The 20,125-nt window shown below is 39.9% G+C and overlaps 1 protein-coding gene across 2 annotated transcripts in view; it reads right to left on the bottom strand.

The window, feature by feature from the left end:
* kat6b (K(lysine) acetyltransferase 6B) overlaps positions 1-20,125 on the bottom strand; it is a 74,942-nt gene that overhangs the window by 45,475 nt on the left and 9,342 nt on the right. For both annotated transcript variants that reach the window (XM_055661572.1, XM_055661571.1), the window contains exons 3-7: positions 13,968-14,076; positions 12,220-12,335; positions 9,888-9,969; positions 9,068-9,200; positions 1,759-1,814 (exon numbers count right to left, since the gene is read on the bottom strand). In XM_055661572.1, the coding sequence (XP_055517547.1) occupies positions 1,759-1,814; positions 9,068-9,200; positions 9,888-9,969; positions 12,220-12,335; positions 13,968-14,076 (496 nt within the window). The remainder of the gene's footprint in view (positions 1-1,758; positions 1,815-9,067; positions 9,201-9,887; positions 9,970-12,219; positions 12,336-13,967; positions 14,077-20,125) is intronic.

Here is a 20,125-nt window from a genome sequence, read left to right as displayed (position 1 = left end):
CTGAGGGGGGGGTCCCCAATTGACGGGTCACTCCATATTTTAATCTGCTTAATATTTGCCACTTTACAAGGAAGAAAGTTTGTGTTAGGGTCAATGAACTTGCTCTGGAAACCCTCACCCATGGGAAAAACAGGAAACATAATCTTACTATTTGTAATCTCATTCTTTTTATGGAGTGGGCATAAACTCCTGGAATAGCAGTCAACTCAATACCAAATGGTGAGTTTTTATGAAAGTTCCCATGAATAGTGCAAACATAAATGGCTCATCAATAAGAGTCTTGAGATCACTATTGTCAGGTGCTGCTATGTGAGAGTACATGAGGGTAACTGGGAATGGTTTTGAGGAGAGTTAGAAGTGGTATTGCCACCTTTGTGTGAACGATGTAGTAGGTATGTTACAAAACCTACCTGAATCGTGTCTGAGAATCTGCCCCACCCCGTGTGCGCGATTTTGGCACTGTTTGGAGGGGGCGGGTTTAAAACGCGATTTTTACTAGGCTGTTGCAATCGAAAATGTTCAGCCTAGTAAATCATTAACGGAAAATCGCTGAAAGACCCCGTCGTAAAAGGTATTATTAGTTTTTATGGCCTTGTATAATAGTTATAGTAGTTTAAAAATCACTCTCTCAACCCGCGACCTCTCGCAGCCCCAGGGTTTTATAAAACAAACAATTAAAGGTATGTACCTTATTTTTACATTAAAAGGGGCTTCTTAAGAACCCTGTATATAAAGTTTTCTATAGCGAGTAGCTCATTTTGGGCTCTTTATATCCCGCAGTATTTTTCTGGGCATTTGAGGGCACAAATCCACTGCAATGTGAACGTTCTAAACCAGCGCGTTCACAGGATCCCACTAGAAAGCCGATTTAAAATGGACTTTAATTTACAGCAATTGAACACTAAATTCCTTCCATTTGGCCTATAAATTGATGTAAATGAGATTTTTAAAATCATGTTTTATTGTGAATTATTTGTGAATATTATTTGGACACTTAGGCTATTTAAAAATGTTAATCATTTATTAAGAAATGGATAGATGTTTAGATCTAGTAATTGAAGTTTGAAATTAGCTACAATTGGGTAACTAACTAATTATATGCTTTAATTTCAGGTCATCCAAGTAAGATTATTTTATATTTGTTTCAGAATGGTTCAATCTATGATAACTGAAAATTTCATTCAGTTCTCTTAATTTTTAAGAAGGTTATGGGCTTTTGACTGTCCATGATCACAACTTTTTTGTTATGCCCATAGAAAATCAATAGGGAACAAGATGCTAATTTCCGAGTATGCAAAATGGCCATAACTTTTTTATTACTTGAGATATGAAAGTGAATTAGGTGTCAAATTAAACTTATTGTTATGCTTTATCTGATGGGATAAATTGCAGACTTGATTTTTTAAATCTCAAAATTTTGTAACATTGCTAGATGTAGTGGTCGATAGAGAGTGATTATATTTTATCTAATACTTGCAGACCACGGGCTAGATATAAAGATGGCTAATTGTTTCAAAGTGTAGTGTTTTTTCAGCGAATAGCACTTGGAGGTCCACCATTTCACCGTGTGACTTTCAGCCAGAAGGTGACAGAGTAAAAAAATAGTTAGCCCATCACCGAGACCAGCTGCTGTTTGGTTGACTGTGAACATAGAAGGGATTACAGCAGGCAGGATTGAGTCTTTATTAATCAATCTGTTGCACAAGTCCTTCAGACTGGATGAAGGTGTAGTGGAGATTTTAATCTTTTGACCCCTACCAGGTGACCCCTTTCCTGTGTCCACTGTCAAAGATCCTTCATCAGTGTCTGCAGATCTGTGGAAAAGTGCAAAGTACACCATTAATGGTATGAATAATGTACATTATATGTAGGATTATTTGCAATATAAGGACATATAAGAGAAAAATAAATGGGAATGTTGGTTTTACATGCAAAATCCACTACCGAGGTGTCTAAACTCGGTTTTCCCGTATAATTGCTGCTTTGTCAATTTTATTCTTCCTCTTCAAAATGTGCTCCAGAGAATGGGATACACCCACCAATTTACTGCAAGTAAATGGCAATGTTGTTAAAGTCATTATAAAATGCAAGAATATGTTATAAAGAATTTTCTCTTCCCTACAAGGAAATGTCCCTCAAACTTTTTGCATTGCCTAGTTAATACGATCCAGCTGAAGTTGAATTGAATCTGAATCTGAATCTGAAGTTCACACACCCGAGATTTAAATCATGCAAGAAAAAATAAATTCTACTTAACACCATCTCAGTTATACCCTATTCTGAAGAATATAATTAATTCAGCATATCAGGCACATAGCCACTTTGCCAATGGCATGAAATTCTTAACTACAAAATGTAAACAGTAACTTTTCTCACTGAGATCACAAATGTTTCCATACTTCTTGTATTTGTGTTTGGCAAGTCTTGTAATTCACAAAAGGACACAGAGTGCTGGAGTATCTCAGCAGGTCAGGCGGCATCTCTGGAGAAGGTGGATTGATGACGTTTTGGGTCGAGACCCTTCTTACAAATTATAGTCAGTATAGTTTACAAATGACAATGTTAAGTTATGAAACGTTGCAAATGTCTAATTAAATGTAATTGACTGTGATGCTGTTGGTGTATTGACAAAATCTACTTTCTATTTACCCCCCAAAGTGCCCCATAGGTAGCTGTAATGAACGGGACAGTTCTGATGATTAGTGATTGGCTGGTAAAGAAAAAGATCAGAACTTGAACGTAATTATCTTAATTGGTAGAAATAATCGGATACTTTATATACTTTATAAGTATATTCCCGTAGAACTATATTTACCAGGATAATGCAATTGGGGTTTGAAAATCTGAACGTCTAAATTTGTACTAATTGGGGATGATCAGCCATGATCACATTGAATTGCGGTGCTGGCTCGAAGGGCCGAATGGCCTACTCCTGCACCTATTGTCTAATGTCTATTGTATGCCTCAATTGCATCTAGACAGCTTTACAAAGTCTAATTAGCAAATCGCATTTAGTGCAAAGTAGAGCAAAATGATCGGCTGCCTATTGATAAAGTCAGAGCAGATTAATGACCTTCGTGACGGTGCAGCCTTTAAAATGAGTGCAGCTGAGATTAATCAAAGATAAAAATAATGCTGGAGTGTTTTGCCAGAAAGTCAGAACAAAACCAAAATAAAGAATAACATTAATTTACTGAAATCAGGATAGAATGAACTAACTGCTAATTTATTAGATACATAATCAGAAAAGAGGCAGTGGACAGACATAAAGGACAAGCAGAGGTCACCATCAGATGGAAACAGCCAAAGGAAATTAAGATCCTCTTGGATCAAATTAATGCAAATGGAATTGCAAGTTTTAATCAGAAATAACATATTTGGGAATGAAGGACAAGGAATTCATTGCCACAGGCAGCGGTGGAGTCAGTCAATGCACATATTTAAGGCGGAGATTGACAGATTCTTGATTAGTAAGGAGGTCAGAGGTTATGGGGCGAAGGCAGGTGAATGGGGTTGAGAGGGAAAGATAGATCAGTCATAATTGAATGGCAGAGCAGACTTGATGGGCCAAATGGCCTAATTCTGCTCCGAGAACGAATATACCTTCAAAATTAAAAAGTGGCAGTGTAATTGGAAGTTTAAAAGAAATTATAAGCATAAATAAAATTATTTCTTATTTATAGATTACCAATAGTAAAACAATATTGTGATCATGTGTGGGAATTATAGAATATCTTGGGACAAGAGAAACCTGCTTGTTGCATCATATCAACAAGTGGATTGTTTTACCTTAAGTTGATTCACCTTTGTTCATTTTCTGACTATATTCTTTATAACAAAATTATATTACTCAACATGTTATGCGGCAATTACAAAAGTATCTTAATTTCAGACAAAAATTAGTTGAAAAAAGTTTCATTTCATAAGTTCCAATATCATCATGTTGTTGGCCAATATCATCATGTTGTTGGTGAATGTAAGAAGATTATCAAAGCTGCTCCCTTTGCACTGGTCTCAGTTTCAAATCAGCCCATATTCCATCATCCTATATTCTACTGGCATATCTCCACTGACACACAACTCTCATTCCACAATATTTTACACTTCAATAGCTTGTTCTCTTTAAAACACCACATGGCTTTAATTTTTCACCTCTGCAGATTTCTGCGCAACCACTCCTCATGGACCACTGGGGGCAGAGAGTTGAACCCCTCCTGAGTTTAGTTTATTGTCACGTGCACTGAGGTACAGTGAAAAACCTTTGTTGTGTGCTAACCAATGTAAGCCAGACCTTGAAAGTTTTTCTGCTCTGAATTTCAAAACCCATCTTTTCAACTAGTCAGTCACCACAGCTAAATGCTGCAGCAAATTTTATTCTTTGTTTAGTTTAGAGATAGAGCGCGGAAACAGGCCCTTCGGCCCACCAGGTCCGCACCAACCAGCGATCCCCGCACATTAACACTATCCTACACCCACTAGGGACAGTTTTTACATTTACCAAGCCAATTAACCTACAAACCTGTACGTCTTTGGAGTGTGGATGGAAACTGAAGATCTTTGAGGAAACCCACGCAGGTCGCAGGGAGAACGTACAAACTCCGTACAGACAGCACCTGTAGTCGGGATCGAACCCGGGTCTCCTGCGCTGCATTCGCTGCAAGGCAGCAACTCTACTGCTGCGCCACTGTGACCGTTTCTTTAGATATTTATCATTGATGTATGTAATTTGCAAATTTCATGATTTGGTAAGCAGCTTAAAACGGCATTTTTTTTTAGACAGGTCTCTTTAGCGTGCATGTAAAAGGAACTAATCTTTTGGTATTAGTGCTTGACTAATCTTTTGAAAGTTTTTGAGGAATAAACAAGTAGAATGGATAAGGTAGAGCCAGTGGATGTGGTGTATCTGGACTTTCAAAAAGCCTTTAACAAGGTCCCACACAAGAGATTAGTGTGCAAAATTAGAGCACATGGTATTGGGGATAGGGTATTGACATGGATAGAGAGCTGGTTGGCAGACAGGAAACAAAGGAATTAACTGGTCCTTATCAGAATGGCAGGCAGTGACTAGTGGGGTGCCGCAAGGTTCGGTGCTGGGACCCCAGTTGTTTACAATATATATTAACGATTTAGACGAGGGAATTAAATGTAACATCTCTAGGTTTGCGGATGACACAAAGCTGGGTGGCAGTGTGAGCTGCAAGGAGGATGCTATGAGGCTGTAGGGTGACTTGGATAGGTTGGGTGAGTGAGCAGAAGTATGGCAGATACAGTATAATGTGGATAAATGGGAGGTTATCCACATTGGTGGCAAGAACAGGTAGGCAGATTATTATCTGATGTCTCCCATTCAGATAATAATAGTGATTATTATCTGAATGGGAGTAGGGGAGGTGCAACGAGACCTGGGTGTGCTTGTACATCAGTCACTGAAAGTCAGCATGCAGGTACAGCAGTCTGTGAAGAAAGCCAATGGCATGTTGGCCTTCATTGCAAGAGTATTTGAGTTTAAGAGCAAAGAAGTCCTACTGCAGTTGTAGAGGGCCCTGGTGAGACCGCACCTGGAGTATAGTGTGCAATTTTGGTTCTTCCTAATATGAGGAAGGACATGATTGCTATTGAGGGAGTGCAGCGTAAATTCACCAGGTTAATTCCCGGGATGGCGGGACTGACATACGGTGAAAGAATGGATCGACTGGGCTTGTATTCGCTGGAATTTTGAAGGATGAGACAGTATCTTATAGAAACATATAAAATTCTTAGGGGATTGGACAGGGTAGATGCAGGAAAAATGTTCCTGATGTTGAGGGAGTCCAGAACCAGGGGCACAGTTTAAGAATAAGGGGTAAGCCATTTAGGACTGAGATGAGGAAAAACGTTTTCACCCAGAGAGTTGTGAATCTGTGGAATTCTCTGCTACAGAAGGCATTGGAGGCCAATTCGCTGGATGTTAGATTTAGCTCTTAGGGCTAAGGGAATCAAGGGATATTGGGGTGAAAGCCGGAATGGGGTACTGATTTTGGATGATCAGCCATGATCATATTGAATGGCGATGCTGGCTTGAAGGCTCTACTCCTGTACCTATTTTCTATGTCTATGAAACAGGCTTGGTTTCTGTAACCAGATGATTATTTTACTTACTTGGAAAACTTGCTTCAACAGATGTTTACGAAGTGTTTTCGTGCTTTTATAGACTACATATCAATACCAGAGATTTGTATTTGCTTTGTGGTTCTGGTCGTGGTTCATAAGCTCCTGGCAATGTGTGCCTAAATATTTCAAGGATATATTTCTCGGAGCAGACACAAATCGCTGGAGTAACTTAGCGGGACAGCAGTATCTCTGGAGAGAAGGAATGGGTGACATTTCGGATCGAGACCCTTCTACAGAGTTTAAACCAGCATCTGCAGTTCTTTCCTACATATTTCTTGTAGCAACTGCACAAAATGAATCATGTTGTAATGATTCCATGTGCAGAGCACTCAGCTGTTAAAGGTTGTCTGACAGTGGATGTGGGGAGGATGTTTTCACTAGTGGTCGAGTCTAGGACTAGAGGTCATAGCCTCAGAATTAAAGGACGTTTCTTTATGAAGGAGGACGAATTTCTTTAGTCAGAGGGTGGTGAATCTGTGGAATTTGCTACAGAAGGCTGTGGAGGCCAAGTCAATGGATATTTTTAAGGCAGAGATAGATAGATTTTTGATTAATACCAGTGTCAGTGGTTATGGGGAGAAAGTAGGAAAATGGTTTTAGGAGGGAGAGATAGATCAGCCATAATTGAATGGTGAGGTGGACGATGGGCTGAATGGCCTAATTCTGCTCTTATCACTTATGACACGAGTTAAAATCAAAAGGGTTAACTATGCATTTCAAATAAAATTTAAAGGAGGTGTGTGTTTAGGGGAAAGTGAAGCATGTACAAATCCATTTTGATGTGTGAAACAGAATCTGTTGGTTCACGAGAATCATGTCTGTAATCAGAGTTATGATTAACTGAAGGCTGGGAAAAATCTCCAATCAACCTACTCTAATGTCTAATGGCTAAGATGTTTCTCTGAAAAGGTGTACTCTGATGAAAAGTGAATAAGCGAATGTTGATACAATATTTATTTCAATTACAAAAGGTCAACTATGACATCAAAGCAGATTTTCAAATCCATCAATCTAGTTTGACTGGAGCTGTCTGCACTCTGACAAAGTGACAAAGACTTTAAAATCACTGAAAAATCTTTCAATACTGCAAAATCTAGGAATGTTTTAAATCACAAAAAGGTTAAGTGCTGACACAAACCAGGAATCTTATTCACCTAAGAGAAAGAAAATCATGAAATGATGGAAATTTTCAGGAAGTCAGGCAGCAAATGGGGAAAGAGAAATAGGTAATATTTCAGTCGAACTCCCTTCATCAAAACTAACCCTGAGTGTTTCCAGCATTTTCTGTTTTTCTTTCAGATTTTCAACACTTCCAGTTTTCTTGAACCTTATTCACTTGAACTATTTAACTCATAGATATGTAGGAATAGCTGGTAATCACAGGCAACACACCAGAGGTGCATTAGCTGCGCCTTGGCAAGATTGGAAGTGGTGAGATTGAATGAGAGTAATAATAATATCAGGCAGTCACAGCAGAAAATAAACAAAAACAGAAATGTCAGCTTCAGTCCACAGTTCATGTTCATTGATCTAGGTGAGATATGACGAGTAGCCATTACATTCTTTGATAAGAAAGAGCAAGATTAAGCCTGCTTGGATTCCTGCCCAGTATTACTCAGCAACATCCTGTTGGAATACATGTAAAGTAATAATAGGATCGGGTTCTGTTGTATGACAAATTATTATTGTCAAACAGATGCTATCAAATCCTGGCAAAATAACAAAACCTGGGGCTAAAGTGCGTGTCAACCACAGGAAAATGAAATGTACAGGTCAAAGGGAAAGAAAGAAAATAGAAGTGTCAAATACAGTACCTCAAGACCTACACACAAAATTACAAATAGCGAAACCTATTTCTAAATGAGAGTGCGGCACAGCTGGCAATGCTGCTGCTTCACACTTCCAGTGATCCACAAATTGGGGTCTGTGGAGAATTTGCGGCTTCCTTCAGTGACCATGTGGCTATCACTTAGGTGCTCTGGTATTCTCATTCTTCTCAAAGACATGCAGTTTGGGAGATTCATTTGGCTACTGTACAAGTATGGGTGGATGGCGGGACAATCAGGTGAGGGACATGACAGATGGACATGTAAGTGAGGTAAAATGGAGGGAATGAGATTACATTGAGAGGTGGCATGGACTCGATGACCTAATGGTCTTTGTGTGGTAGGTAAATGCAAAATCATAATATTATTACAATTAAACATAAAATTTGCTTACATTTGTTAGCCACCAACTAGTTAATGTGGGAATAAATATGAAGTGATGGGCAAGTTCATGCAATTATGAAGATCACATAAACTTGGACAACATGCGTAACATTGACTATAATTATGATGCTAAATAGGCTTGTTTCTGTATTTGAGAACTCTAATAACATTTCTGCTTCACCATCAAATGTGTACATTAATAATAAAATTCCGTGAGCTGACAGTATTCAACAAGTCATCATTCAACAAGCCAGCACAATATTGCAAAGCATGACTAGAACAGAATTCCCCAGAAACAGGAATGGTGAGAAGGATTGAGTTTCAGTATTTACTGAACTTGATAGATACGGAACATCTATCTCCTGTAAGGCTTCTGGTCTATTTTACCATTATCCCAGAATCTTTATCTTTAACCGGATACAAGAAGGAGTATGGTTTAAAATGGTAGTAATGAGATAGACATTTTAATTTTTGCTGCTGTTTAATATTTATTGAAAACAGTTGTTCGCTGCTGTGGAGCATTGATTTAAAAAAGCGAAAGTGCTATTTAAACATCCCGTGTGTTGACTCTCTGTGAACTGAAGTAACAGCATTTGGATTTGTAGTATTGACAATATGTAAATTTATAAAGGAAACTTCATTAAAATAGTGCAAGATATTTATAAAATATTATCTGTTATATGTTCCAAAGAAAAGGATAAACATACATGGTCCTTTGCTTTAGTTTATTTTTGGGACGTCCGAGTGGTTTTGCGTAACGACGTTTGATCTGAGCAGCTTTCTCATGGAGCAATTTTCTTCCCCTTTTCTTTGGCCTGCAAATCGGACAGATCCACATTCCTATGATGAAGAATACATCCATTAGCTTTCCTAAAAGTTTCAAGTCTGTGCCATGTACTCCATTTATATTTACAGCAAAGTGTACAAGAAATATATAGCGAGAATCAGACTGAAGAAGGGTTTCGGCCCGAAACGTTGCCCATTTCCTTTGCTCCATAGATGCTGCCGCACTCGCTGAGTTTCTCCAGCACTTTTGTCTACCTTAGAGAGAATATCTCAAATAATTAAACAGCTCCTAGTATAAGAATCCCTTATAATAACTAGGTGGGAAGTACCTTATTCACTAAATTTGGAACTATCATGTGTGAATGATATTCAATAAACCAAAAATGGTGGAAAATATGATATAATTCTCTGAATGTATTTACATTCGACTATTAAAATGGTTGCAGTTATACAACTGGTGTAATCCATAATGGTCAAATACCTCAAGCAGCTTCCAAAGCAAGAAGCTTTAATAATCAAACAGAATATCTGCGCTCAAGGGAATTTGGTCTTCTTGCTTCAGTGGAGTCAAATGTTCTTGGGAAGCGAAAGGTTAACAAAGTTGGAATCAAAATATATCAGCTTGCATTAATTTTAATTTCTTTTTCAAGTATAATAGTACCATGCATATTAAGTAAATGGACCCCAAGTACATTTAAGAAACACATATGACATTGATCAAGTGGCTTAGTTCAACAATACCTTTTGGCATTCTGGACAAAGGTGGGTCGCAACATTCCATGTGAAACCCTCGATCACAGGAATCACAGAAAAGCATATTGTCCTACAGGAGAGAAGACATTGGTAATACTTCAATATTTAACTTCATATTGTTTTAAAATATGTTCCAACTGCTCCAAGTAGTTAAATAAGCAGTACACAATTTTGTTTGAGGTATGTTTGCAGCGTATGGTTGTCCCACCAAAACAATTTAATAGTTTGGGCATTTTTCCTTGGAGTTTAGTAGAAGGAGGGATGACCTTAGTCAAACATACAAAATCCCAAGGGACTGGAAAGGGCAGATGTTGGGATGTTTTTCGGTGTCTGCCCTCACTCGCCAAGCTCTGTCCTGTTCTTCTCTCTTCCAGCTTTCTCCACCCCCAGAATCAGTGCCGTCAGGTTCTTAAAATTCATTTCTAGCTTTTGCTTTTGTTGAATATTACCAGTGTGGACCTGTTCTGTGTTCTATCCATGTTCTCCACAGATGCTGCCTGCCCCACCGAGTTATTCCAGCACTTTCTGTCTTTTTACATAAACCAGCATCCCGCATCTCCTTCTGTCTAGGATGGTGAATCTGTGGAATTCATTGCCACAGATGGTTGTGGAGGCCGTCAATGGATATTTTGACAGAGATAGATAGATTCTTGATTAGTACGCGTGTCAAGGGTTATGGGGATGCGACAGGAGAATAAGGGTTAAGAGGGAAAGATAGATCAGCCATGATTGAATGGCGGAGTAGACTTGATGGGCCGAATGGCCTAATTCGGCTCCTATCACTTTGGAACTTATAGAAAAGTGCAGCACAGAAACAGGTCCTTCAGCCCATGGTCTGTACGGAACATAATGCCAAGATAAACAAATCCCATATGCCTGCAATATAGAACATAGACTTGTTCTTGTGCTGCCACCTTGAGTAACTGTATACCCTCTCCTTAGATCCAACCTCCCAAAGTGAAGCACCTCACACTTGCTTGGGTTAAGTTCCATCTGTCATTTTTTCCACCCTTTTCTGCAGGTAACCTATATCCCACTGTATCTTCCAACTGTCTGCAACTCCTCCAATTTTGGTGTCATAAGTAAACTAACTCACCAACCCAACTACATTTACATCCAAGTCACTTATATATATCACAATCACATCATCCATTTCACTCCATTCGCAGCATTTCCATGTGCCTAAAAACCTCAAATGTGCAAAGAATTCTAAAGATTTATTGCTCTGTGGGTGAAGAAAGTCCAGAAAGGGCGACACTGGTTCTAGGCATCCCAGCCAAAAGACTCATCATCTCTAAATCAATCCAGTCAAGCCTCTTAAGAATATGTTCACACAAAATATTTCAATGAGATATTTTTCATTTATCAAAACTCAGTGTTAATCTGTCTTAAACTCATTGTTAAGGAGTTAATCTCTCCTCAGGGGTCAATTCCCACAGGGCATTAATCAAAAATATAAGTGAGCATTTCTAAACAATGTTGCAGATAATATAAAGCTCCAAGATCTAGACAGAGAGCTTACTGGACTCTACCATGAAGAAGCAGGGATGAATTGTGCTCATGGTCTGCCTCTGCTTCAACTTTCTAATTCCTCAACAACATATACAGACAGAGATTATATTTAAGAGTTTGTTATTTTAACATTAAAATATTTTTTCATGTTTTAATGAGTTTATAAATTAGCTTTATTTAAGAACATGGTGTCAAAGACTTGATCTCCACTCTCAGGAGGACAGCATCAAGTCGCAAGGTTCTCTGTAACCAGTTCAGTGGCTCGCTTTATGGGTGGCAAGCTGAACCCTGCTCAATCCAGCCCATTACGTCTAGCATCACTTCCATGGCTTGCTCATTTCAGTCAGCCACAATAATGTTCCAATTTCCTAGTATGTCAACATGGCAGCAGCCCTGTTGCCTCATGGTTTCACAGCACTCTGATTTGACAATATTGACTATTCTCCAGACTTCTGGAACCTCTATATTTTAAAACATTTCATAGATTGCTGCTTTTTGAGACTTTGTGACTTTTGAGACTTTATAAAAGATCCTATTCCTACTAGCTCTTTGTTTCTTTCTTCATGAATGCAAGAAGGAAAACATATCTGAAGTCTGTATTGGTGCAGAAAAGACTATGTGTATCAAAGCATTTTTAATTCATGGTGTTAAGAAAGTTAAGAGGGAAATGAAACATAGTTTACTCTCATGATTATCTTAACTGGTGCTAAACTTTGTGAATGAAGTTGAAGAAACTTTAAATCTCCACTTTCCTTCTATACACAACATATAGCAATTAATGACCCTTAGGTATAAATATAATACTTACAGCATTTTTTCCTTGGGCTCGGCAAGCACTGCAAGTTTTGCACTCAATACATTGCCATCTTAAGGTTTTCACATGGGCTGTTAACTCTGGAGAGAATTTTAAACATGATGGATGGCCTATAATAGAGAAATAAATATTTAAAAGTTGATATTATCAGAACGTAGTTCCTGAACATTCCTGAGTTGCAGCCATTACCTGCACTACCGTCCCCCAGTTTCCCGCTCCTCAAAGATGTCCAACAATCCCTTTACAATACCCCTTTTACACTCATGACTGTAACCAAATTCTGCTCTAACTCCATAGAAACATAGAAACATAGAAATTAGGTGCAGGAGTAGGCTATTCGGCCCTTCGAGCCTGCACCGCCATTCAATATGATCATGGCTGATCATCCAACTCAGTATCCCGTACCTGCCTTCTCTCCATACCCCCTGATCCCCATAGCCACAAGGGCCACATCTAACTCCCTCTTAAATATAGCCAATGAACTGGCCTCAACTACCCTCTGTGGCAGAGAGTTCCAGAGATTCACCACTCTCTGTGCATCCATTTACAGGTTTGCAGGCCTTGTTAGAAGTTTGGGGGGGGGGGGGGGGGGGGGGAGGTTATGTTGCAGTTGCCCAAGGCGATGGTGAGGCCACATTTAGTATTGTGTTCTGTGTGGGCACCGTTATAGGAAAGATGATATCAAGCTGGAAAGGGTACAGAGAAGATTTACGAGGATGTTGCCAGGACTCGAGGGCCTGAGCTTGATCACGCTGGAACTTTATTCCATTAGGCATAGGAGGATGAGGAGTTATCTTATAGTGTACAAAATCATGAATAGCTCAGGTAAATGCACAGTCTTTTGCCCAGAGTAGGGGAATCAAGAACCAGATGACACACTTTTAAAGTGAGGGATGAGAGATTTTAATAAGAACCTGAGGGGGGACTCTTTTACACAAAGGGTGGTGGAACAAGTATGGAACAAGCTGTCGGAGGAGGTAGTTGAGGCAGGTACTATTGCAACATTTAGATAGGTACATGGATAGGATAGGTTTAGAGGGAAATGGGCCAAACGCAGGCAGGTGGGACTAGTTTAGATGGGGCATGTTGGTTGGCATGTGCTAGTTAGGCTGAATGGCATTTCCACGCTGCATGACTCTATGACTACGGTACCACTGTAGTAGGCTGTTTATTGAACAATGATGAGATGTAGTACAGGAAAGATTAAGAGAGCTTAGTGGCGTGGTGTAGTTTGAAGGGCCTATTCCTGTGCTGTACTACTTTCTATATTCGAACTCAGTGGGTGAGGCAACATCTGGGGAGGGAATGGACAGGTGACATTTTGAGAGAGTTCTGAAGAAGAGTACTGATCCTAAACATCCTCCACAGATGCTGCCTGATGCCTTGTGTTCCTCTAGCGCTTTGTAGATGTAATATTAGACTATAGTTTACCCAGGTTGCATATTCTAAGCCTGAAAATTTGTACATTGACACAAACTTGACTTAAATTCTTAATATTGACAGTATCAGGTGACCAAATAGTATTTTTATTTTTTGAGATACAAAAAGTAATTATGGCAATTAAGTTCTATAAGAATTCCAATGTATAAAGGAAAGCAGCCAATTTGGAAATGTAACAGATGCCTGCAGAGTATCAAACAGGATACACATATAAAGTAGTCTTATGATTACGCATGTTAATCTCAATGATGGTAATTTCTTTATTCTTGTTGCACAACTATAGTTCAAAGTGTTCAACTCACCACTGCTACCACAGTCAGCACAAGAGATGAGATCCTCTGTTTTTTTCTCTCGATTGCATTCCTTTGTCCCCAAGCAAAAACTGCAGATGGGGAAGGGATCTGCACATGGCTGGGGGCAAGAGGTCACAACATTCGCAATGAATAATACTTTATAATGATAAAAGTTAAACAATGACACAATATTATTATATTCACATTATCTGGTTTAAAAGTGTGTCACAATTCATGCCTTCATTTTGAGCACTGAACTCCTTCCAAATTTGGCTCTGACAAATGTGAGGTGTTACACTTCGATATGTCAAACCTGGGCAAAGCTTTCACAGTAAAATGAAGATCCCTGGAGAGTGTTGCAGAACAGTGAGGTCTGGGAGTTATAGGTACATGGTTTCCTAATAATACGAGTCAGGTTGTCAGTGTGGTGAAGATGGCATTAGGCACATTTGCTTTCATTGAGAAGGGTAATGACTACAAAAATTGGGACATCACGATGCAGCTGGTGAGCAACACATTGAGTATTGTGGAGAGTACTGCTCATCCAGTCTGCATCTGGAAGGAGCTAAGGCAACACAAGAAGGTAGTGTGGTAAAGAAGGCACATGGTATGCTCACTTTCATTGGTTGGGGTGTTGAGGAAGTCTTGATGCGGCTCTATAAGACTTTGGATTATTGCGTGCAATTCTGGTCAGCCCATTACAGGAAGGACATGGAGGCTTTGGAGAGGGTGCAGATTAGGTTTCACAGAATGCAGCCTGGAATGGAGGGTATTAGCTACAAGGAGAGCTTGGACAAACATGGATGGTTTATTTCAAATTCCAGAACCTAGCGGGGGACCTGATGGTAAATTATAAAATGATGAGAGGCATAGATAGGACAGGCAGTTGGATCCTATTTCCCAGTGTTTTGGCTCTCTGCCCACCAGTTCAGGTAGCGTTAGTGAAGACAGTAAAGCTGAATTAATGTTGAAGGATAACCTTCTGCAGAGCTGACCAGTTCCGATTCAAAAGCAAGAAGGTGGAACTTGTTAAAAGGCTGCAACTGCCCAGGTGGAAAATGAGATGCTGTTCCTCAAACTTACACTGGGCTCATTAGCACTGTGGAAATCACAGGCTGACAGGTCAGAATAAGAGCAGATTAAAGAATTAAAGTTACAATTCTAATATTTAATCATAGGTGTCAGAGCCTTAATTGCAAATTACAAACAGGGTGAATCCAAGCCTGTCCATCACAGGCTTGTCACTTCCTTCCATGGTCCATCTTCATGGAGTGTTGCATCAGGAAGGCTGGAAGTATCATTAAGGATGCCCATTACCACCCCAGTCCTTTTTCTCCCTTTTGCCTTCCAGGAGAAGACACAGGAGCTTGAAAGCCCCGAAGGTCAAGATCAAGCAGTTTGTTCCCCACTCCTATCAGACCCCTGAACCAATTATCTTTCATACCCCGGAGGTCTGTCACATAATCTCACTCTTAATTCTACATAGAAACACAGAAAATAGTTGCAGGAGGAGGCCATTTGGCCCTTTGAGCCAGCACCGCCATTCATTGCGATCATGGCTGATCGTCCCCAATCAATAACCCGTGCCTGCCTTCTCCCCATATCCCTTGATTCCACTAGCCCCTAGAGCTCTAGCTAACTCTCTCTTAAATCCACCCAGTGATTTCGCCACCACTGCCCACTGTGGCAGGGAATTCCACAAATTCACAACTCTCTGGGTGAAAACGTTTTTTCTCACCTCAGTCTTAAATAGCCTCCCCTTTATTCTAAGACTGTGGCCCCTGGTTCTGGACACGCCCAACACTGGAAACATTTTTCCTGCATCTAGCTTGTCCAGTCGTTTTATAATTTTATATGTTGCTATAATATTCCCTCTCATCCTTCTAAATTCCAGTGAACACAAGCCCAGTCTTTCCAATCTTTCCTCATATGACAGTCCCGCCATCCCGGGGATTAACCTCGTGAACTACGCTGCACTGCCTCAATAGCAAGGATGACCTTCCTCAAATTAGGAGACCAAAACTGTACGCAATACCCCAGATGTGGTCTCACCAGGGCCCTGTACAACTGCGGAAGGACGTCTTTACTCCTATACATCTTTTGTTTATTCTGTTATTGTATTTTGGTAATTTTCTGCACCACTTCAGATGTTACTAACATTTTTGCATCATTCTGCTATTTTGCACGTAATACTTATTGTCGTATTTATCATTACCATGTGTACTGTTTACTCTGAGATTCATGTGAACAAGGAATTCCATTTAACCCCCGGTGTGTATTAGAATAATCTGAACATATGGGTAAATTGGCTGTGATGCTATTCTTTGGTTCAAGCATCAGTAACAGCCATTTGCTTCATGAGTAGAGAGTAGCTGGAATCCTTATTAACATATCTCAGCAAAGAATCAATACCTCCATGAGAGAATCAAGGAGATAAAATTGAAGTAAAACATTGTTTTCAACTAAATGTATAGTAGCCCAACTAGACCATTATATTTGTGGCAACCTGGGCATGTTGACTGTATTCCCGAGTTAATGGTGGTGTCAAGGATCTAGAAAGTGCAGCTACATTTCAAAATCACTAAACTATTACTGCTGGCATATAGGAATAAATAACTCCAAGTATATTTTGATTTCATTCCACCGACACCTCGCTTGACATCCATTTATCTTCAAGATTATCACATAACTACCAGTTTTAAGACTAAATCAATGTTTCTCACTCCACTGAACAGGCTAATCAATAGCAACAAGGACACACTGCTGTCAGAAGCAAACTGCTGTTTTATGCCAATAATCCCCTCTGGGCCCTGGTAACATGGAACCAAGCTAGAAAGAAACCACCTGCTGGTTAAAATCTGATATCTTTGGTACGACATTTTAGTTTTAAATGCATGACTAATACAACATGCTGTGCTTAAAAATATTTCAGCACATCCAGGAATTCATAGGCATCTTTCCTGTCTAAAGAAGGGCCTCGACACGAAACATCTCTTCAGAGATGCTGCCTGTCCTGTTGAGTTACTCCAGCTTTTTGTGTCGATCTTTAACAAATTTCATTTTCCACCGTAAAATTCTAATAGTATTCATCATAAAAGATTATTTTACTTGAATGGCCTTGCTCAATATATGCCACTTCAAACACATTCTATCAGGTCACAAATCATTCCATCAAATGGTAGAAAATAGAATCTGTTATGTTATTTCCACCACCAAAATATGGTTTAAAATAATAATATAAAGGTATACTACATTAAACGACCAAAGTTGCCTGGTTGTACATAATTACTAGCATTTTATGGGGGTTACTTGATGTTAGAGAAATCCATTGTTATACCACCCAAGCAAAATATGAGATGCTGTTCCTCCAATTATACCCTGACTCGTGCCCAAATCCTGGAAAATAACGGGGGAAAAACGTGGAAAGCTATGGCCCCAGCACTAATCCATTTTAATTCAATAGCTTTGTAGATTTATGTTCAAAATCACCATATCTCTTCTCCTATTGCTAGTATCCTACATGATCTATTGTTACCCTGGGGAAGCTGATTACTGAGGCTAGGCGGCTTGCTGCAGCTGCACTCCCCTTCCTTTTTGATGGCCAATGTCTTATCTAGCAACTCAGAGGGTGGACCAATTTACTCTTTGTTGTTAGCTCTTTTGCTGATTGTGCTTAGCTTAATGTTTGGAGCAGAATGTTTAGGGCTGGCCTGCTCTCCTTACAAGTTTCATCACTTTCCTTCCTAATTGTTTTGTCTGATAGCAAACAAGCAGTTTCTGCAGATGGTGCATTGCAGGCAGCTGCATATCTCACTCAGTTTGCTGTAGGTATGCACTTATCCTGTAGTCATGAACATAAACCACAGCACAGAAACAGGCCCTTCGGCCAACAATGTCTGTTCCAAACATGAAGCCAAGTTAAACTAATCTCCCCTGCATGCACATGATCCATATTCCCCCATATCCAAGTGTCTATCTAAACCCTCTTAAATGCCACTATCATATCTACCTCCAGCACCACTCCTGGCAGCGAGCTCCAAGCACCCCGCACCCTGTGTAAAAGCATTTGCCCCCTACATCTCCTTTAAACTTTCCTCCTTGCTACATCAGAACTGGAAACAATACTCCAAATGTGGCCTCAACAAAATGTAGACACAATGAACAACAGATGCTGGTTTACAAATAAAGGCCCAAAGTATGAAGTAACTCAGCAGGTCAGGCAGCATCTCTGGAGAACATGGATAGGCAATGTTTGGGTCAAGACTCTTCCTCAGACTGATCGTAGTAAGGTGAAGACAGCTGGAAGAGAAATACGGGAGGAAAACGCTCAACGATCAACCTTCGTCACCTCCTCAAAAAACTAAATCATCAGTAAGACCACTATTCACTAATTCTCTTTCAAATACAAATACATCCTATCCTGAAGAACACTCTCCAATTGATTCCCGACTATTGATGTGAGGCTCACCAATTTATAATTTCAAGAGTGGGGCATGATAAAGTCTCTCCTGGTAGATTGATCCAGATCAGTCTGCAGAAGGGTCTCCACCCAAAACGTCACCCATTCCTTCTCTCCAGAGCTGCTGCTCGTCCCGCTGAGTTACTCTGCAATTTTGTGTCTACCTTCAGACTGATCCAGAAGATTGAGGTGCATGGGATGCACTGTGACTTGGTCAAATGGATTCAGATCTGGCTTTCTGATAGAGAGCAGAGGTTGTGGTGGAAGGGTGTTCTTCTAGCTGGAGGATGGTGACTAGTAGAGTCCTGCAGGAGTCTATTCTGGTATCTCTCTGGTATGTGAGATATATAAACACTAGTATGGAAATGTAGGTGAGTTAATTAATAAGTTTGCAGATAACACCTTAATTGGTGGATTGCAGACTCTATGGAAGACTGTCAAATTATACAGCAGAATATAGGTCAGGTACAGCAAGATGCAGGGATATGAAGATGAAGTTTAATCTGAGCAAGTGAGATATGTCACACTTTGGGAGGTTGAAGGCAAGGAGAAAGTATACAGTATAGGAAAACATTTTGTTCACACAGAAAGTGCTAAATGTCAGGAATTCACTGGCAAGGGAGATGTAGAAACAGATACAATAGCAACATTTGATAGGCAGTCAGACAGACACATTAAGAGGCATGTACAGGCTGGAGGGATTAATTTAGATTGTCAACATGATCGGTGCTAATATGGTGGTCCTGGGGCCTGTACCATTTTATGTTCTCAATTAATTATTTGGTGTGATTGGCGAATCATTCAACTTGATCAATTCATAGCAGGTGGAAATCCCTTGCCTGGTGCCTGAATGGTGGGTTGGAAAAGTCAAGTTACTGCCAGAGATCAATGGACCTTTGTGTGAAACTTTGTCACAGGAAAACACCTAACTACAAAGTCTGAGCCAAGATGTTATTTAAGATCAGAGGACATAGGAGCAGAATTAGGCCATTCAGCCCATCGAGTCTGCTTCACAATTTGGTCATGGCTGATCTATTATTTCGCCTCAACCCCATTCTCCTGCTTTCTCCCCGTAACCTTTGAAACCCTTTCTAATCAAGAACCTATCAATCTCTGCTTTAAAAATATCCAATGACCCAAAGCTATGTCTGTGGCCTTTGGTCCTAGACTCTCCCATTACAGGAAACATCTTCACTTCCACTCTAGCAAGGCCTTCACATCCTTCCTCCTCCTCCTTCTAAACGCTAGCCAGTGCAGATCTAAAGCAATCAAACGCTCCTCATATGTTAACCCAATCATCCCTAATCATCATTCTCATAAACCTCCTCTGGACCCTCTCCAACACTAGCACATCCTTCCTCAGATATGGGGCTCAAAACTGCTCAATTTGGCATTCCATTTGAATAATATTTGAAATGTCTTTGTCTCCAGATAACAATGTCTTTGTATTTAGCACAAAGATTGTTAACCCCACCTTTAACCATATTAAATTGTTTCTAACACTTTGGAGTTTCTTTGCAAATTTCCTTACAATTCACATTACCCACCAGTTATGTGTTACTTGCAGACTAGGAGATGTTGCATTTGGTTATTTCATCAAAATCATTGATTATATACTATGAATAGCTGCGACCACAGCTCTGATCCCTGTGACCCCCACCAGGATTTGCCTGCCACTCAGAAAATGACTAATTTGTTCCAACTATCT

This window comes from Leucoraja erinacea, chromosome 34 (genome assembly GCF_028641065.1).
Source record: "Leucoraja erinacea ecotype New England chromosome 34, Leri_hhj_1, whole genome shotgun sequence".
Lineage (NCBI taxonomy): Eukaryota > Metazoa > Chordata > Chondrichthyes > Rajiformes > Rajidae > Leucoraja > Leucoraja erinaceus.
The sequence above is the reverse complement of the archived record's forward strand: the minus strand, read 5'-3'. Positions and strand labels throughout refer to the sequence as shown.